This window comes from Stigmatopora argus, chromosome 7 (genome assembly GCF_051989625.1).
Source record: "Stigmatopora argus isolate UIUO_Sarg chromosome 7, RoL_Sarg_1.0, whole genome shotgun sequence".
Classification (NCBI taxonomy): domain Eukaryota; kingdom Metazoa; phylum Chordata; class Actinopteri; order Syngnathiformes; family Syngnathidae; genus Stigmatopora; species Stigmatopora argus.
In genome coordinates, this window is record NC_135393.1 from 16,012,590 (window position 1) to 16,032,758 (window position 20,169).

A 20,169-nucleotide genomic window follows, 5' to 3' on the forward strand; every position below is an offset into this window, starting at 1 on the left:
TTCTTCTTTTATTCGGAATGAGGTAGAAAAGGAGTCAGATTGGGGCTTCAGATGCAACATTTAATTGCCAAAGTGGAGCCAAGTCGATATAAAAAAATGTCAAGAAAATGAAATTCTGAATGCATGAAAAGCAAACAAGACATTTTAACTGGCAGGTGTGACCAACAAACATCATGACAGGCAATGAAATATTGCTCACACAAAAAAAAAAACCTGTCGTATGGTTGAAATTGTTATATTTAGCTTGAGTTTTCCATGGTCACCATATGTTGATTCCGTTTAGTGAAGAGGAAGCACTTTCCGAGCAGCCGCGAGCTCTCAAGGGAGGGCCGTTCTCTTTATTTGTTCCATTGAAAGCGATGTTGAGCTGTGGGAGTGGGCAGTGTCAAGTGAAAATGCAAATGATATTATCTTCAAATATTAAAAAATTTCACCTGGATTAGCTCATCAGAATACGATTTTGGAGACAGAAGTTCTTCTGGAATCAAGAATAAAGCAATAAAGAAAAAAAATGGTGTTTTCCTCAATTGAAAAGAACAGACCTGACTACTTTGGCATTATTTTTAGAATTAGCCACAGCATAATAGACGTCTAATTTTTTTTTGGGGGGGGGGCACTTACAAGTACACTTCCGGCATCCCACATCGACAAAACATCACGGTTGTAAGTTAAGGCTTGCTTTTAAATCTCGCATCGACAAGGACGAGTGATAAAGACTTTTAATACGGATTTATTTACCAAAAAAAAAAAGGATCATTTCATAATTTCTGTCACAGGCTGGCTGTAATTGACCGCATTATCTTTAGCCTTCTCATCGTTGTACTTGGTGTTTAATACATTTGTAGACGATAGATGCATCACATGACTCTGGCAACAATATCAAAGATAACTTTGACCTCAATCCAGATGTGCATGTAACAATCCAAAGGATGAAGGGTGCACAGTCCTCTTTTTACACGCCTGAGCCTCAATTTTATCCCCATGTATTTTTGGTTTAAAGTTTAAAAAAAAAAAGATGTATTTTTTTTGGGTCAGCCTCACTTTGTCTCCACTTCCACAGGTCAGCAACAATCTTAGCATCAGAGACTCTAAATGAATGCTTCACATAATTCTCAAATTTCTGCTGGGCCTTGGGCAGTGTGACTCCCTTCTTTATAAATGGGGTGGGTTCCTTAAATTCTCTGTTCCATTTGTCTATTTTATTATTCAATTGAATGCACTCCTTCCTACCTGATGGATGCTCAGCGCTCTCTGAGAAGGAGAAAAAAACGGGTGAGGACGAGACGGGGGATGACGCGGAATTGGCTTTCCTGTCCGTCTGAGGCGAGTCCAGGGCGGAGAGGTCAATAAGTTGGTAGCTCTTGATCTCTCGGGGACTCGTGGGGGCTAAAAGAAGACCACTCTTGTCATAGGTCTAACCTTCACAACAAATCAGCAGTCCACTTATTTCAACATTCACCCTTTTCGTTTCCCATCACGCCTTCTTCGCTCGCACTGCTCGGATTCCTCCCCGTACGCTCCTTGTAGGCATTCACGGCCAGCGTGAGCTCGTCGTTGGCCGCCAGGATCCGGGTCAGGGCCGCGTCGTCGTCCACCGTGTCGCTCGCCAGCCGGAAAAGCCTCGGCCTCAGACGCTCGCAGCTCTTATAGAGCTCCTGAAAGGCAGAAATCTCCTACTTAGGTCATTTTCTTCACATCGTTACCAACCCATTACCAGTTGACCCTTAGCATTTCAGAGGTGACCCCTCCACTACATCCACTTTCTCCATTACACTTCACTACTGCCCTTGTATATGTCCTGTATTATTCTAACTAATACTCTGTAAATTAGATGTAAAATACCCATTATCGGTTCTACCTTTAATTTCTCACTGGGCTGTAAAAGCACACCAGTATGCTCATCCAACATCTTTGTCATCTGCTTGGTGCTGCTTTCTACCTCTTTTAAAGTGGATTCGCGTTTTGATGCTTTTTCTGCCTTGTCTTGCTCCTAAAAAAAAAGAAAGACACAAGCGTCTTTAAAAAAAGATACAAATGTGTCTGCTGCTGTGTGTGTTTAATGGCATTGCTCATCACCTCTTTTAATGTGCTTTTAATGAGCCTGTTGGCGGTCTCAAGGTCTTCAGGACGTCTACTTTTTAACAACCTGGCAAAGAGCTGAAAGGGGGGTTTAAGGATTTAATATGGAAGCCACAAAAGAAAATTAAAATCCACACCGTTGCCTTGTCCTCCTGTTCAAAAACGGAGTCTGTAGCCCTTTGCGGTGGAGGCACCATTATGATGGGGTCTGGAACTTTGGGATCCTTCACAATGATTCCTAGAGCAAGTAGTGGTCGGTACACAGCGTGAAGGATTTGAAACAAATTTGGGGACATGTGAGACTTGATGGTGGTCTACCTTGTTTTTTGAGCATGGAGTAGGCTTCCTGAATTTTGGTTTCCTCTTTGAGCCAGAGTGTCCAACCATAAAGAACCTGGGTCAGTCTGTCTTTAACTGTCTGGGTAGTCCAGGAACCAAAGTACTGCATAGATCAAGGGTGTCAGACTCGGGTTGGTTTGCGGGCCGCTTTAACGTCAACTTGATTTCACGTTGGCCGGACCATTTTAGATATACGTAATATTTACATTTTTTTTATAAATAGATTAAAAGAACTGGATTAAAAGCCCTGAATATTCATTTTTTTATAGATCAAAATTTTTTTTTATTTTAGCTTTTTAATATATATATATATATATATATATATATATATATATATATATATATATATATATATATATATATATATTTAGATTTTACAAAATGATTTTTGAACTAAAAACACAGAAAAAATTGATTAAAAAATTACAATTATTGATATAAAAGGGGGAAAATCAGGAAATTTAATTTACATCTATACTCTTCATTTTAATTTGACCCTAAATCAGAAGGTCGGCACTCATGATTTACTTTCCCGGGCCACACAAAATGATGCGGCGGGCCAGATTTGGCCCCCGGGCCGCCACTTTGACACGTGGCATAGATGAAGGTTACTGAGTTGGCTTGAAACTCACCAAAAAACACAGTAAATGATCCAGTTTCAGTCACAGCAATATGCAACTAATCCAGGTCTGTCAACTGCCCAATATTTAATTAGCCCGCAATAAATGAACATTCACCACATCTTAAATTCACCCTACATTCTTTTGCACTTCTCAATGTTAACACTAGGTAGAGCTAGTTACTTTAAAAAAAAGTGCTTCTTTATAAATTCAGGGCTCCAAACCTAACATGTTAGAATCAATGTAGGAAACAAGAATTGTAGTATTTTGTTTTACATAAATACACTGGTATTAAAAAAAAGATTCCTTTGTCCATCCATTTGAATCCATCAATCCGTCAATCTGTTCAATTATTTTACCTTTGGCGTCAACACTTTGATGAGTTCATTAAGGAACCGAAACTTGGCCGCCTCGCCGTGAAACCTCTTGCCGCAGTTATTCATACAGGCCTCGAGAACCTGGAACCAAGCAGAGCGTTAACCGAGCCAACGTCACATCCTAGCGGCTAATAATAACATAGTAAACATGTCTCTGCTTGTCACATGAGAGGTCAGAAGACCCTGCGATTAACCAAGAAATAACAACGTAGTTTATGGATGGCCGACATGTGATAAAAGTTAGTCGTACGTATTATCCAAATAATGTTCCCTGCTCTATTTCCACCCTTTACAGAAAGTATGAGGGCACTTTGTGGATATGTGTACAAGAATTCAGAGCGCCATGAAATGAGACTTCTCGAAGTAAAGTCAATTGAATTGAGCAGCGTTGAAATGTGAACACAAAATAAAGTGAATTTATTCCCTTAGAGTCCAACAGGAGACAAGAATTGCCATTTGGGTTTTCCAATTAAAGGAAATTCGGAATAAAATGTACTCTAAAGCAGATGCAGGAAGGTCTTAATTTGTTTTTTTAATTTGGTTACAACTGTGTGGAGAGAGTCAATGTCAGGGTCTAATGGAAAGTATTTGTCATTAAAGTAAAATAAACATGGGAGTGTGGACTGGACTGGGTTTTGGATTACTTACAGTGAGAGCTTGAAGAGCCACTTTTTCTTGGGGGGACTGGATTTTATGAGCAAGAAGACCGAGAGCTTCCTGTGGACTTAAATGAACAAAATGAAAAGCAGTTTAAAATGTAGCAAAACATACAGTAATGATGGTAGAAAAAAAAGATTCAACCACAAAAAATAAAAAAGTGACTATACAGTGGTACCTCTACATACGAGCAGCTCTACCTACGAGATGCTCGAGATACGAGGAAAATTTCGAGAAAATAATTCGCTCTAGATACGAGAAAAATTTTGAGATGCGAGAAAGCCAGGTGGCCATGACATGAGAGGCTGTTTATCATTGTAGTGCACTCTCTTTTTTCGCCGCATCTCTTTCGTGTATAACAGATATCTACGAGCACTGAACAATCCTTTTACTTCTATTAAGCACATTTTATTACTATTAAACCACTAGTTATGTGTTACTTTGTCAATAGATGGCGAATTAGAATAAATAAAACATTTTTTTTGCAATCCAATATCCTGTTTTTGGTGTTTTTTCAGAGGGTTGACACAAATTAAATTTTTTTTTAGTTCATTTCAATGGGAAACGTTCGCTCGAGTTACGAGAATATCGACATACGAGCTCAGTCCCGGAACGAATTAAGCTCGTATGTAGAGGTACCACTGTATTAGCTTTTTATTTATGTTTTTAAATGGGAAAAAAATATTTTGATACCTGACAGATCAGTAAAAACCATCAAAAACGGAATTAACTGTTATATAGACAAAGTAAAAAAAGTATTTGCTTTAAAAAATAACTTTCAAGAACCCATTAGATGTCGTAAACAGCAATATGACAACATGGACGTGAGGCAACATCAACTGTAAACCTGAGTTCATTGAAAACACACAAAAACGTCCAAAAATTGTATTTTTTAATTTAATTTAATTCGTGCTCACCCATGAGTTTCTTTGTCAACCAATTGAAAAAAATCCTGGATGCAGTCCCACCTGTCTTCTTGGTTGTTTGGGTCTGTTGCCTGGTCTAAAAGAAGAAAATATTTCAAATAAAACACAATGATGTGAGCCTATTAGGCAACGAAAAAAATAAACAAACACCCAAATCAAAATACAAGAAAGTAAACTGCTTCCTGGCCATTCTGTTTCGATTAATACCTCACTTATTGCAGAAAATGTTTGACACTTTAACTCCACTATTTCTGTCAAAGTTCTTGTGAAATAGGGAACAACGTTATTCATGGTAACAGGATAAACCTAAGGCTTAAATATACAAAGTTAAAATTAAATAAACAAATATTAAGCACTTGGATGAAGGCAGTTAGTTCATCAAACCAAAGTTTGCAGGTTAGACAGAATTTACATTACATTATACACAATGTAAATGCTGCAAATAATAGTCATATTTTATGTAATGGTGATTAAAGTTGAAGTGAAATTAGACATCCAGAAGAATATCAAATCAGAAATGTCGCGTGAGCGTAAAATAACCAACTTCCTGTTGCAAAAGTTTCCACTAATATTTCCAATACGTTACACCGAATACATGACATAAATCCACGATGTCTTCAGTCGCCATCAAATGATAAAACTACGCTTTTCTTCATCAACGCCACGATTCAAATACCAAGCGATCTTTATTAAATTCAACCCGAAAACAAACAAACAAAAAAACCATCAACAAAAGTGCCCCAAACTGTTCGAAAAACACAATTTACTCACTTAAGCAGGACTCCAAAGTTGGATGGCTGTCAGCGTTCGCCATGGCGACTTTTCTGCAAGTTTTAGCGGAGGTAGTTGTCGAAGAGGACGAGACCAGAGATGGCAAAGATGTCAAAGTCGTGTCCTGCAGCGACATGTGACTGACACTCACGCCGGATTCACTAGTCACACTGTGTGTACATGCAACACAAACATGCACACTCAGGAAAGAATGAGTTATGAAGATGGATGGAGTAATACAGAATAATAGTACAATTTCTCTTAGGAAAACTATCATTGGGTTCGAGCATTCAAACCTCTGGTCCCAAAAATATGCATGCAAAGTTAATTGATCGCCCCTTAGGTATATGTGTGAATGGTTGTCTCATTGCATCCGGCGATGGGATATCCTCCAGCACCCCCTGCAACCCTAGAGAGGATGAGCGCTAGAGAAAATGAGTATACATTTGAATTATGACCTGCACAAACAGCTTAAACTTAGCCTACCTTCTGTTGCACTTCTCAGCTTCAACACCAGATGGATGTAGTCATTTGACACTTTTATTTAAACTTTTTGTTTAAATTTTGAATTATTAATCCTCATTGTATTAAAAAAAAAAAATCTGTACAAATGTTTTTTTTAAATACAATGAGGATTAATAATTCAAATACAATAGACAGTAGCAAGTCGCCCACACAGTTGTGAATGAAATTCTAGTTTTTTTACTTATATCAGAAGTTCATTTCATATAACCCTCTTAATATAATCACTTAAGTCATTTCAGATTTTTCAGGAAATACAAAAGACAACCATTAGTTGACGACACAATATTTACAAACAAGATTAATCAAAATGGTAGAATGGCACAATCTGTTTAACTGAGCATGTAGGCAATTTTACTAGGTAGCCAGCCAGCATCATGGACAGATGAGACAAAAAATAATATTTTTTTGGAAAAATGACTAAGGCGATGATTTTAAGAGTGTGCCGATTTTGCCTATATAATAGTCAGCAACAGTAATAAATGCCTCATTCAGAGCAAAGGAATTTGTGGTCATCTAGTTGGTCTCATGGAGCAGCAGAAGTTTCTTGAGTCGATGGACAGTCTCGGCAGGCCCCAAGGCCACCATCATCTCTGCAACGCTGGGTCCTTGCTACAAAGCGAATGAATCAAGGAAGAGTGAAAGAATCTAAACAGTACCAAACACCAAAGCCCTTTTAAAGACAAAATTCGGGTCATTTACAAACGACCGCATGGCATCCAACTGCTGTCTTTTACCTGCAATCCACTGAGAGTCAACCGGATCAGTCTCATCACATCTGGGTATTTGGTGCTTTTGATTTTCTTGGCCAGCGTCTTCAAATCTTGACTGATTTGACCCACGGCTCCCGCCTCGCCACGTTCTTCTGCTAATCTGCACAGTTTTGACGGGATATTCGCATACCTGTTAACCTCGGCCAATTCCTCCCCTTAATAATAAATGCAATTTTCCTTATTAAACGATACAAAACATACAAATGCAACGCGGCACATATTTACCCACATGGGTGCACTTAAAAGTTTAAAATTTTCTCCAAAGTGGACAGGGCGCCCAATCATTTGGTGCGCCTTGTGTATGCACTAAATTCCAGATCCTGTAGATGTTACTGTATGACGCTGACATTGCTTGCTGACGCGCTATATTTATATAGTGAAAAGGATGGAAGTGACTAACGCGCGTGCGCATATCATGCTTAAAGCATGACAATATTAGCAGTCGACGATAATGTTTTCATCTGCTACCAGTGACCGAGATGATCCGGATTAGAGCTGAAATGGGTCAAACGAGATCGGTATGACAAAAAACTTACTTGGGAAAAAAATCCTGTACAAAAGTACACGCGTACACAATTTGAAATGAACAAAAATGTATACAATACGGAGAAAACATAAGTTAAAAGGTCGCGCTGATACTCGTCGGCGGTTTCGTACTTGATTGCTAGCGTGGCAACGTGCTTGGCCTCGGTGGAGAGCACCGCCACCTGTTGACTGGAGAAGGAAGGACGGACCCACAGGTATGAGTAAGCGGGACTCACGAGCTCCCGCAGATAGGATATGTGACCCTTTAGACAGGAAGAGAGTAGTTTCAATAGGACTGGAGATTTTTTCTTTTTGCAGTTAACGTGATTACTGGTAACTTCCTGGTAGCTGTTGCAAGCAAGATTGCATGAGAAGAACAAACAGTTTACCCTCCGTAAGTGTAGAACCCGCCTGATGTAATCCTCTTGCAGGACATCTTCATCCTGGATCTCGCCCGAGAAGGCCCGGCGGATTTGTCCCTGCAAATCCTTTACTAGGGAAGCGCATTGCTGCTCGTCTTGGATTCGACGCTGCAGGTGAATTCTGGTTTAGACGTAAAATAGGAGTGTGATCGTTTCGACATTGGTCACTCATTGGATATTAAGATGTAAGCTAAATCTGCGAAATCATGGGTGTCCGACTCGGGTTGGTTCGCGGGCCGCTTTAAAGTCAACTTGATTTCACGTGGGCTGGACCATTTTAGATATAATTTTTAGATTTTTTTTATAAATGGATTAAAAGAACTGGATTAAAATCCCTGAATATTCAGTTTTTTATAGATCGAAAACAATGTGTATTTGAGCTTTTTTTTCTTCTTCATATTTTTAGAATTTACAAAATGATTTTTGAACTAAAAACACAGAAAAAAATGATTAAACAATTACAATTATTGATTTAAAAGGGGGAAATCAGGAAATTTAATATACACCTATACTCTTCATTTTAATTTGATCCTAAAACAGAAAGTCGGCACTCATGATTTACTTTCCCGGGCCACACAAAATGATACGGCGGGCCAGATTTGGCCCCCGAGCCGCCACTTTGACACGTGTGTTAAGTCATTCAAAATCAACTCATCATGATATATGATGAGGAAGGACAAAAGCAGGTGAAACAAATAGGATAAATACGAAAAATAAAGCTACAAAATAAAATGGAAAGCAGCAGAAACTCACTTGTTGAACTCTGGAAGTTTTTCAAGGTCGAGCAAAGCAGAGTGCGTCGTGATCTTCGAGGGGTTAAACTCAGAAATCAGCTCATTCAATGTCCTCCCCACTCGATTGGCTATCAGGAAAAGGAAAATTGTTTTATTATTTTTTTATTTTTTTACCATACGATATTTAAAACAAAAACTTGGAGCATCCATTACAAATAATTTACCACTCACTGCCGAATCCTGAACCGCAGTTGGTGGTGATGTCCAGCAGGGTCTCTGGGAGGACACCATCTTCCTGGAACCTTTGGATGAATATGTGCCCCTGCCTCTTGGATAGCTTGCTTCCGTCCTTGTTGGTCAGCAGCGGCAAGTGTCCGAAGACGGGAGGCCGCCATCCCAGGGCGTGGTACATCAGGAGATGCTTGGAGGTGGAGATCAGCCACTCGGAGCCGCGGAGGACATGACTGATCTTCATGTAGTGGTCGTCCACTATGTTGGCAAGGTGGTAGGTGGGGAAACCGTCTGCTTTCATAACCACTGGGTCACCTTCCACCTATTGAGAAAAGCATGCAGTTGTAAAATAACAGTGTTAATGAATCATTTCCAAAGATCAAATCGTTTTGATACTTTTTTTTTCCTTATTAAAATAGCCATAATTTTTCAGCAATTTATCAGTAATGATAACATTGCTTTGTATTTATGTATTGTTTTGCTTTAAGTGACCTTGTATACATATGGTAAAAAAATCTGGTCCAATTGGAGAAATATCTTCAAAAGAGAAGGATTTTTGTTTTTATTTGATTTTTACATTTTTTTTTTAATTGTTTTATTTTATTTATTTGTTTATTTTTATTTTATTTTGTATTTTATTCGTAACACCTTGAAATTGGTGATTTACAACCTCACTACCTGCGCCACCTCGTGCCGATTCCATCCAAAGATAAGATCCTCAAAGGGTTCCACTCCCTCTTGGAGACGGAACCTGATCACACCAGAAGCTCCCAGCGCCAGCTTCTCCTGAACCTGCTCGGCCCGAAGGTGTCGACACCGATTGTCGTACCTGTGAACGGAGGAAGACAAATGCCACCCACCATTTTTCTCGCCTGCAAGAGTCAGAATGTCTTTGCAAACCTTGGAGTCTGTCCTGTTCTCATAGCTTCTTTTTTCAGCAGCTCCAGCCTTTGAGGGGTGCAGAAACAGTGATACGCATGGCCGCTTTCCACAAGCCTCGAGGCCGTCTGTTTGTAAAGGTCCAGTCTTTTTGACTGCGAGTACGGCCCCAATGGTCCGGATCGGCCTGGACTCTCATCCGGAGGTATACCTGAGTGACAAAATCAACTTTGGAAGATTTCTAACAGGTGGAAAAGTGACCATTTTTCTCCTACCCGCCCATTCCAGCATGTCCTCAATGGCTTCAGCAGCCCCTGGCACCAGCCTGCTCTGATCTGTGTCTTCCAAGCGTAAAATGAAGGAGCCGCCATGTTTTTTGGCAAAGATGTAGTTGTAGAGGGCGGTACGGAGGCCCCCCAGGTGCAAAAAACCTGTGAAAAACAACACAAAGCTGCTGTCAGACTTGGGATTAATCATAGGTTGCCATTGACGGTAATATACGTCCAATACATTCCAATAGGAGAGGCTGGCAGCGGATGGACCTACTTTAAAATTGATTCACAACAGTGTGGTTATTGTTGATTAAACAAGTGAAGCTTATTATTTAACACTAGTGTCTTTGTGATGCAACAATTAAACAACAACAATAAATCAAAACAATATTTGTTTCAATAGTGTTCTTCATTTGGCAAGGTACAGTTAGCTGCTAGGTTTAAATTAAGGATTTTTTTGGGAGAAACTATTTGATTGTACCTGCATTTTGTGGTTAGAGGACTGCTTTAAAACAAATGGTTACAAAGATACTTTTAACAATAAAAAAGTTCAATCCTATCGCCATAAACGTCACGCAATAATAATAGAAAGTCATTGAATAGCCCCTGTACTTTTATACTAGTATTAGTAGTACTTGATGGTATCAAGTACGTACTACTAATACTAGTATCAGATACAGTGCTACTACTGATGTATTCTTAGGCGAGAGGGGGGCAGTACCTGTCGGGCTTGGGGCGAACCTGACTCGGACCTCGCTTCCAGCCGTGGTGGCACATCGCCTGCTAAACGCCAAGAAAATCTGGCGTTGAAACCGAACTTTTGAGGCAGCAAGCGGGCAAAGAAACCCGCTGAGAGGAAATGCACGGTTCGGGTGACAGCTTCTGAGCCACGACCGTGACATACTTTGATCGCTTCACTAAATTTTGTTGATCAAAATCTTTTTCAGATTAATTGTTCCGGCTGCATCAATTACTAAAAATGCACGGAACGCGACGTTTTCTTGAAGTAAAATATTGCAGATAGAAAAATTGACAGCTGATCGCACTCTAGAATATCACATGTAGAAAACGAGATATCCGATACAGGACGTGAGCCAAAGGACACGAGTGTCGTCACTTGTCGGCCATATTGCGTCAGTGGTTTTGGCTAAATATTACTTAAAATGGGGCGTGCACTTTGAAGTGCTCTAGATTGCAGTTTTCGAAAGGTATTAATTTTCATGAAAGTTAGGGGTGACGTCATAAAAAAATCTAAAATTTTATTTTTTGGGTGGACAAAAGTTGCCAGCCCAATGCGTCCACCAATGCAACATGGCCGCCAGTTAGTTATGCTGCCAACTGCACCTTTTAACATCTACTCTCATATGTGATATGTTGGGCTAGGCAGTCCAACATTGGTATCCGATTGGCTGATTTTCTTCTTTGGTATACACGTTGGATCGTTTATGTTACATTACTGCCACTCAACGGAAAAAACTATGTTTTCATCCAATGATTTCGTAAAGGAATACATTCCCCTAATTTATCTTTTTTTGGGTGGTCGTAAACTATGAGGATAAAAAATGAGTCAGTTACTGTGTTGAGATGTTAAATTACATGTCCAAACCAGAATACTTCTACTTGTTTTTAACTTCCTTTCTCCCTCATACAATTTATATAACTACTTTCAATAAGTAATCATTGAATGATTGTACTTCATTCTTTAAACAAATGTAATTTCACATATCCTCTGCCGTACCATTCATAAGAAAATCTTTTCAAAATGAATGAAAAGCAATTATCAAAATGCAATACAAAGCTGTCACACACAAGAATGAATCAATCCTGTTCATATTACCTTGTTTCATTCACCTCATTACAATCTCGCCAAAGTTACGCTTGTTTGAGTCTCATATGCAAACCAGTTATGCCACATTTGTTGGCCCACAGCACGCATGTTTACGTGACGAACAATGGAACACCTTTGAAACACCATACTGTACTTTACAAACTCCTTCCTGTTATTCATTATGCAGTTTCAAATCATATCTAGGACCTAATAAGCATGTCATTGGCAGCCACAAATTCAGAAAAAAATGACAAATTGCCCGATTTATTTTCCACGGGTATCAGTTTTCCACTTTCCCCTACGCGTGTGCAGGTATTACCCACAATAAATTCCCTCACCCGCAGGGAAGAATTACGGGTGAGTGGCTGAAAGCAGCCATCCCCAACAAATCTAAGCCCCTCCCACTAAGTCTACCCCTCCTTACACCTTGGGTGTGATTATCCCTCGCGCTCACTGGTACACCTGTTTCTCAGGTGTGAATACCATTTCGCTGACGAGTTGACGTGATTAGGTAAGGCAATAATGTATTTTAAATTTCACTCTTCTATTTTGACATTCTTCATAGTATTATCATTATTCATATTTTGCGTTGACTTTTTTGCGTAGATGAGAAATTAAGACTAATATTTTATGTTATGTATCCTTGGCAACAGTGTGGCAGTTGTGGAATACTCTGTCAAAAATAACAAAATATTATTATATATATGATATATATGATTTTTAGTGTTTTCTTTGAGTCACTGGAATTGACGGCAATAGACGTCCAAAGCATTTTGACGCGGAGGGACGGCAGAAAATGATCAATGCCACTTGGTTACAAATTGTATTATCATCAATGGCACTGATACATCCTTTCGTACTTACAATTCTAGTTTTAAAAGTAGTTTTTTTTTAAATGTTTGGGGAAAAAAACATTTGGCAAATTATTTAAGCTATTTAAAAATACAAAAAAATGTACTCATCTCTTAATATTTATGGGTATATGGGAATTAAAACTGTTCGTTAAAAAACAATTTAGTTTAAAATTGGAAACTTGTGAAATGATATTAAGTTATTTCACAAGTTTCCAATTTTAAACTAAATTGCTATTTAAATAGCTATTAATTTCTAACTAACTGTTGGCTAATGCTAATAAAACTCTATACAACACACTATCTTATCATGCTCATTTTGTAAGAGAATTCTAGTTGAGGAATAAATTCCAAGTCCTTAAATAATGATTGCCTTTTAAATCACCCTCTATAATTTTTAGGCCATCTATGTGATGAAATAAATTGTGGGTTTCCTTCAAAATGATTTAAAAGAATTTCATCAAGCCACAAATGTTTATCCAACGTCAACAAATGGTACAATTGATGCTTTTGGCTCTCTCACAAAGAGCTTAATGCAAAAGTGGAATGGCTAATTAGTGCGTGACAAGGTCGTTTGTCACATGAGATTGTTCCTATCTAAACAATTTGAAAATAAGCCAACTAATAATAGTTACAAAACATAGGATGACAGTGACTGTTTATTATTTGTTTCTCCCTATGAAAAGCAAATGTTCATCTTTCTGAAAGTGAATACAAGTGAACAAAACTATTCCTTCCTCTATTTTCCACTTTAGTTCAAATACACATGTCAAATTTACTTCCGGGTTAATCATCCATGATTTAAACTGACTTGTTTCCTTCTTTCTTTTTAGACGGCTTTTAAGTCTCACATTATTTAACGGCTACATTATCCTTTTTTTTTTTAATTCAATGACTATTTGAATCGTGATTACTTGCAACAAAAACAACGAATCACGATCTTAGTCAAACCCTTTTTTTATCCTCATGCTATTATGGCGATTAAAAAGATGAATTGCTAACAGACTAAAATCAATTGAAAACAACAGTCTGCTTTCTACCTTTAAAATGATTTTTAGACTGGGAAATGATGACAATGCGATTAATCGCGATTAATCTCGCTGTGGCCAATTCATTCTTTAGAAACAATCATTTGAAACGAGAACACGTTTTGCCCCGATTACGGTATTGTTGTTTTTTCCAAATTAAGCATTATGTGGCCTTTGTGTTCCTATGCTAAGCGTGTTGAATTTCAGCATTCTTCTCGCGGGGCAGACAATGCACCAAAGAAATTGTGATGTAATGACGATGAAGGTCATGGGTGTTCCTGAAAAGTAATCTGATGGCCGCTCCCTGATTTCTATCTGCTGATCACATTGCAGCCAACGACTGTCTGTGATGATCAAAAATAGAAAATGCCATTTCTGGAAAAATAGTCTTAGTGTGGCTGACTTCTTGTAAAGGTTTTTTTAGTCACTTCCTATTCATTTTAGGGCATTTCTAGCTCACTTCTTTGTTAAATCATGGTTGTCATTGACGCCGCTTGACGTCCAATATATTTTTTGCCATCTTAAAATGGATTGGACATTGTTGGAGTGATTGTGTTCAAAGAATGAACTCACTCGTGCTTTAATTATTAGGTGTAAACATGAATTTATGTCTAAGCTAACTATAGAAAAACCCTCAGGAAAGATATTTTTTGGGGGGGGTTAGGTGGGTCTCGGATGGTTTAAGAATTTCTAAGCCTGCAGGCTCAAAAGTCACCGTTTTATTGGTGTCACGTGTTAAAAAAAGGAACTTTTGCATACAAGGATCAGATGACCTATAATGAGCCTAAAGGGTTGCCCCACGCATCATTGCACCAAAATGGCCGCTTATTGCGCAACAAGATGGAACTCAATATTAAGACATGATAAAATAATAGATTATTTTTAAGTTAGGTCACTTACTTGTTGATTTAGAATAGTTTCAGGTCAATTCCAGTTGATTTTGGCTCACATCCTTCACATTTTGAGGGATTTCCTCAGTCATTTCCGCGTCAATTTCGGCTCCTTTTTAGACACTGGAAGTGAAAGGTGATGTTTTTGTTAAATTTAGGTCAAAAAGTACACTTTTCGATAAGAATATGCAATTTTTGTGTGAGTTAATTTCCAGAATTTGTGTGTAGATTTATGAATTGGATCCCCAAAAAAGTAGGACAAGATATATTTAGAAATTTGTTTTTAATGGTGTAAATCCCTGTTTTTTCCAAAAAAGCTAAATGTTGTGATGTTGGTCCATCTTTAGATTTTGCCTTTTGACACATTTTCTTGGTTTTCCTACCCAGCGACTCCACCTCATGAGACCTGCATCATCATGCCACCACGCTCCATTTTCTTGCTGATTTACCTCGTGTCTGCTTGTTTTGGTAAGCGATCTGCTGGCTTAAAAATTGAGATTTTTACTAATAAATGCGGGGGGGAAATCCAAATCTATTCTTTACTGGAAAATTCCAATTCTGGCAAAATTGTGTGGGAATACTTTCACGGATGTTCGGTGAAATCTCGTTGAAATTAGGGTCTTTCTGTTGTTTTTAGGGCTTTTCCCCGTCACCTACTTTTAATTTAGGGCAAGTTTTTTGTAGATTTGGGGACATTTCCATGTCACGTCCAGTTGATTATGGGGCAATTCCGGTCACTTTTTGTTGATTTAGCGTGGATTCCTGTTCAGTTTGGTGCAACTATCGGTCACTTTCTATAATTTTAAAGACCACTTCCTAATTTTTGGGCAATTAAGGGTAATTTGCTATTGATATTGGGGAAATTCTTAGTCTCAGCCTATTAATTCCAGGCAATTTTTGGTCATATAAGGGTTCATTCCAGATGATTTTGGATCAGTTTCTATTGATTTTTAGGGAAATTGCTATTGATTTGGGGCATACCTTTTGTTTTTAATGTGAAGTCTGACTAGTTTGGTGAAAAGTTAGGATAAGAAAAACGTGGTTGTTCTCGGGAACGGGAAAATGACGCAACAATTTACTCAAATGTACACTTATTTTTTTCTCACAACAGGAACATCAAGTCAACAAATGTAAGTTCCCCAAATTAAACTAATCTGTCATTTTTTTTTACCTTTTGTAATCCTCTTAACATTACTGTGATTTTTCCATCATTTCGCATGACCGACACAGAGACGCAACCTGCAGCTCAACCGGCCGAGTGAGTAAAAAAAAAAAAAATCAAAAGTGACTCATCAGAAAGAATTTGTTTGATAACCGTTTCACCGAATTTACGGTTAGGATAAAAAGGTTGGCACATAAAAGGTCTAAACATTTTCTATTTATATATATTTTTTTCTGAAGGAACAAGTGTCATGCTTCCTACAATGTGCCGGTCTGCCCGCTTCAGATACGGGAAAGGAGCACATGCGAAACCTGAAATCAATGCTGGAAGCAGCGGTGGACTTGTACACCTTTATGGTAGGTTTGGCCCGAGATTACCTGCCACGACGGAATGATTTGCGGAATGTCGTGCCGCCGATTTCCATCTGATGAATTCCTATCTATTCTTTGTGGACCACTCAAAACTGACATGGAATTTTTTTTTTGAAACAACAAAGACATTTTTTTCTTATACAATGGGCGTGAAACTCAAGGGAGCCAAATTAATTTGAAAGAAAACCAACTAAGATAATTATTATTAATTTAAAAAAAAAAACTTAAGTATTAATAATTAAAATAATAGATATTTTTTAATTATAGCCCAAGGATAACAGAAATCTGAATGTGTTATTTGACTTTTTAAAAACTGAAATCAATATATTTTGAATGTAAGAATAAAATAAAATATTTAATATAGTTAAATAAATGAATAAAACAAAGAAAAATAGGAATCAATTTTTTTTCTTTAAAATGAAAAAAATATGTTAAATAGAACAATAGTAACTTTCTCCACCTACCTTTTTTAATGCAACATTTTTAAAAATATAAATCAACATATATAAATGATAATGTTCAAATCACGTTCACCCAAAATATCAATCAGTGAATTAACCAACGATAACAGTTCAACACTGCATATTTTCATTGCAGTTTTGTTTTGAAAAAATATGTCTAATCACAGTAAAACATATTTGCCTTTCCAGATAATATTTCCCCTGTCTGAAATATTATCAAAGTAACCACCACATAAAGTTCCTTCAACTCCATATTTTTTTTACTAACCTTCAGTAATATTACGTTGTGACAGCGGTCCAGTGCGAGTGGCGCACAAATCATCCTGGAGGGCGCCCTCTTTTTGGACCCCCACGCAGAGCCTTTCCACAATGAAGCCTTGGTAGAAATGTGGATGGAGGTCAAAATGAGACCACTTTTGAAGTCCATCAACAGACACGTCCTGGCCTGCCTCAGCACCAAAAACCTTAGCTGCGCCACCTACCAAACCATGTAGGTCCGCCGTCTTGAAGGAAGCGGGCGCCATCTTCTGAACGCTCCACTCGCTTCCGACAGGGTGAAGGAGTTCAGCCATTATTTCTCCGAGATGATTCCTGCCAGGCAGAAGTGGATCTACTCATTCTTCATGTATCCCTTCCTATCAAGAGAGGGAATCAATGGTAAGGGGGGGTGGGGCACCAATGGGTGTGGCCAAAAAAACTTTTCCCATTTGTCCCACTACTGAACATATGACTTATGATGTGCAGGTTGCGTGAATCCAAACGAGAGCAGTGAAGAATGGCTGATGAAGAATTTCGGTGCCTTCAGTGTCATGGCTCGAATATACGACTTCCCGGCGCTCAACATGGTTTTCAGTGGCGTGAGTCTGACTCTGCCTCAACTCTTGAAAACTAATGGACACCCTTGAATCCTTTCATTAACGTCAAAGGCACAGCCCAAAAAGTTAAGCACTCCACCAATAGGTTCTGTCTGGTCTTTTTCTCAAACCAGCTGGAAGTTCTTCACCTGCTCTCTCCAGAGCAGAAGGCAGAACTACTTTTGAGACCAGAGGTGGCGGGTTTGACCAACGACTCCATCTCCCTGGTCTTCCACAGTTTGATGATGGACACTTATCATTCTGGATGGAATCACAACTGGACCGAGCCTGGAATCGACAAACCCCCGTACGAACCGAATTTACCTGCCTCTCCCCACAACACGTTTAGAGAGGTACCAATCCACTGTCTGAGAAACCGACACAAGGACGAAAGAATTCTTCTGAATACCTTTGTTCTCTGATCCACTTCTAGGCAATCCGAGGATTGACAATGGCTGCCAAACCCATTGGCAGTTTAATTCATAACTTTGTCACTCTTACCAAACAGGTACAAAGATTCCTTTATTGGTTGCGTACACGCGCAAAGAAAATGGTTGCCATATTTTCTCACATATGCGCCGTATTTATCGCAACAAAAAATGACTGAATCAAGGGTACGGCTTATATGCGCACAAATTAGACTCGACATGCACAAAACTGCAAGGTGACAGACGAAACGCCATAACGCAAGACAATGCGTCTGATACGGTAATTTATTTCAAAATAGAGAAAATATAAACAGATAAAGCGCTAAACAAAATTTATTTTAACTGCTATGGACAGGCTTCCTGGTTGTACTGCTCACCTGACTTCCTTTTTGAATTTGTCTACATCCAGCAGACGATGCTTTTGATTCATACAGAATCTCAAAATACCACGTGCAATGATTTTTCTTAAGTTTCCCTTCAAAGTAACACATTTCTACTCCTATTAAAACCATGAATATGAAGGTGAAATTGTGAATTTCGTCCTATACGAGGGAAATTGTAAAATTCTACGATTTGAAGGCAATTTTAAGTACACGGCTTATACGCAGATGCGGCTAATATGCGAGAAAATACGGTACATTTATAGTCGAATATAGGTAGCAAAAGAGTTCAGAAGAAAAAAAAATATGGGTAATACAATCAAATCCAATCTGGCCTTATAGTACAGAAGGGTTTACTTGACTCCATTTCAGCGTAGATACAGTCTGTCCAAAAAATGCATTGACGAATATCACAAATATCTTTTTCTAGAACGACGTTTCGGCTATAAGCAGCAGCATGCTGATACAGATGGCACTCAACTGGACTCTGGCGGAGATAGCAAGTCACTACACAAACACGGCACCCCTCCCCGCCCTGGATTCGCCGAATTCGGACGAGATGAACGCCTGGTACAAACGTGTCGTCTTGCCCGTTCTGCGGAGGTTCTCCGACGATGACGAATACCTTATGGGCGACAGCCTCATGCTAGTATTCTACCACATCTTGTACGTCCCCCTAACATCTCTCTACGATTTGGATTTGAACATCAATTCCATTTGAGTGAATTTCTTGCAGCCAATTGGATCAGAACACGGACCATGGAATTTACGACGTCCAGGATATTTGCAGCGTCACGCTTGATGGAAACCCTTGCGGGGTATTTGATTTTTTTTTTAAATCAATCTCATTTCTATTTGCCAAACTCTTCCTTGTTTTCTCTTTTAGTTGACTGACGTGGTGGAAAACGTGGCACAAATCATGCACTGCGCTGCCAGAAACCAGCTGACCATGTCCGAGGAGAACATCATGAAACTGATTTTGGAGCTGACGGAACGTCTCAACTTACTGATACAAGAATTTGCCACTGCTGTGAGTCCATCAATCAACATAATTATGTATTCTATTCGGTTTGCAGGACATTTGAGTAATGTCAAACAGAAGAGATGATTGAATTTTGGAATCAAAAGGTCACAGAGATCAGAAATGGAATTTCGTAACCACTTGACGTGACAAAATAGCCTATTTTACTCAAATTTGCAGGGTGGCTGATATGCTGAGAGGACAAAGAATAATGACATTTTAGTCAAACACCCGCACTGCCAAATATAGCAATGCTTTGAATTTGGCTGTTTAGGAGGAATTTTGCTCTCAGTCTTTGTATAGGTTTTATAGTCTTTTACAGCCATCATACTTATATATGTAGAAGGAAGTCAAGTTATTATTTCATTAATCTAAATTAAATAAGAATATTTGCATATATGCTAGAAAAGGGGGAGTGGCAAAAAGTGTTGGCTTGCTCCATTAAGTCACATCTTAAGGCACCACACTCTACCTTTACCCAATGGATCTACATGACTTTAACATAAGCACTTCTTTCCTGCTTCCAGAACTTCACAGAGGTAGCGTCTGATTTCCACCAGATTTTAAGCGAGGCCGATTCCCCGGGCCTCACTGCCGAAAACCTGCGAGACCCAAAATTCGTCACCATGTGGTTCTACATCAAACTATCACCCCTTCTTCCCTACATCCCTACTGACTTACTCTCCTGTTTGAGCTCCAACAGCTTCTCCTGTCCCGCCTACCAAACCCTGTGAGTTCACCACAGACTTCCTCCACCGCGGCATACGG

General features: G+C 38.8%; 3 protein-coding genes across 7 annotated transcripts in view; 2 read left to right on the forward strand and 1 right to left on the reverse strand.

Annotated features, from left to right (window-relative positions):
• Nucleotides 1-39: 39 nt before the first annotated feature.
• ears2 (glutamyl-tRNA synthetase 2, mitochondrial) overlaps nucleotides 40-20,169 on the reverse strand; it is a 23,171-nt gene continuing 3,041 nt past the window's right edge. Inside the window, exons 1-13 of one of the 5 annotated variants that reach the window (XM_077606048.1) lie at nucleotides 6,066-6,373; nucleotides 5,770-5,939; nucleotides 4,990-5,074; nucleotides 4,064-4,139; nucleotides 3,398-3,496; nucleotides 2,398-2,521; nucleotides 2,217-2,317; nucleotides 2,077-2,157; nucleotides 1,859-1,990; nucleotides 1,460-1,655; nucleotides 1,231-1,386; nucleotides 435-478; nucleotides 40-367 (exon numbers count right to left, since the gene is read on the reverse strand). In XM_077606048.1, coding sequence (XP_077462174.1) covers nucleotides 260-367; nucleotides 435-478; nucleotides 1,231-1,386; nucleotides 1,460-1,655; nucleotides 1,859-1,990; nucleotides 2,077-2,157; nucleotides 2,217-2,317; nucleotides 2,398-2,521; nucleotides 3,398-3,496; nucleotides 4,064-4,139; nucleotides 4,990-5,074; nucleotides 5,770-5,905 — 1,338 coding nt within the window. In that variant the 5' untranslated portion in view covers nucleotides 5,906-5,939; nucleotides 6,066-6,373 and the 3' untranslated portion in view covers nucleotides 40-259. Of the gene's footprint in view, nucleotides 368-434; nucleotides 479-1,230; nucleotides 1,387-1,459; nucleotides 1,656-1,858; nucleotides 1,991-2,076; nucleotides 2,158-2,216; nucleotides 2,318-2,397; nucleotides 2,522-3,397; nucleotides 3,497-4,063; nucleotides 4,140-4,989; nucleotides 5,075-5,769; nucleotides 6,904-7,028; nucleotides 7,165-7,721; nucleotides 8,133-8,764; nucleotides 8,874-8,976; nucleotides 9,299-9,654; nucleotides 9,806-9,876; nucleotides 10,067-10,130; nucleotides 10,287-10,848; nucleotides 11,195-14,734; nucleotides 14,848-16,986; nucleotides 17,095-17,200; nucleotides 17,354-20,169 lie in introns of those variants that run through there. The other 4 variants (XM_077606047.1, XM_077606046.1, XM_077606045.1 and 1 more) reach the window with 4 other exon arrangements.
• On the forward strand, nucleotides 12,364-18,015 carry LOC144077937 (uncharacterized). Its single transcript, XM_077606053.1, has 9 exons — nucleotides 12,364-12,466; nucleotides 15,112-15,192; nucleotides 15,836-15,854; nucleotides 15,955-15,982; nucleotides 16,126-16,242; nucleotides 17,012-17,208; nucleotides 17,272-17,375; nucleotides 17,463-17,575; nucleotides 17,707-18,015. Exons 2-9 carry the CDS (start codon nucleotides 15,141-15,143, stop codon nucleotides 17,992-17,994), a joined length of 918 nt encoding a protein of 305 aa, XP_077462179.1. The 5' UTR covers nucleotides 12,364-12,466; nucleotides 15,112-15,140; the 3' UTR covers nucleotides 17,995-18,015.
• LOC144077931 (uncharacterized) overlaps nucleotides 18,010-20,169 on the forward strand; it is a 14,522-nt gene continuing 12,362 nt past the window's right edge. Inside the window, exons 1-5 of the mRNA XM_077606041.1 lie at nucleotides 18,010-18,080; nucleotides 18,811-19,046; nucleotides 19,117-19,198; nucleotides 19,267-19,410; nucleotides 19,929-20,131. Coding sequence (XP_077462167.1) covers nucleotides 18,024-18,080; nucleotides 18,811-19,046; nucleotides 19,117-19,198; nucleotides 19,267-19,410; nucleotides 19,929-20,131 — 722 coding nt within the window. The 5' untranslated portion in view covers nucleotides 18,010-18,023. The remainder of the gene's footprint in view (nucleotides 18,081-18,810; nucleotides 19,047-19,116; nucleotides 19,199-19,266; nucleotides 19,411-19,928; nucleotides 20,132-20,169) is intronic.

What these genes read in the sequence shown, in the direction of transcription:
- LOC144077937 (XM_077606053.1), top strand. Translation starts at nt 15,141, where the DNA reads ATGCCACCACGCTCCATTTTCTTGCTGATTTACCTCGTGTCTGCTTGT. An exon ending in TGCGCCACCTACCAAACCAT is followed by an intron (nt 17,209 to 17,271) that starts GTAGGTCCGCCG and finishes CGCTTCCGACAG; the next exon opens with GGTGAAGGAGTTCAGCCATT. An exon ending in TCAACATGGTTTTCAGTGGC is followed by an intron (nt 17,576 to 17,706) that starts GTGAGTCTGACT and finishes TTCTCAAACCAG; the next exon opens with CTGGAAGTTCTTCACCTGCT.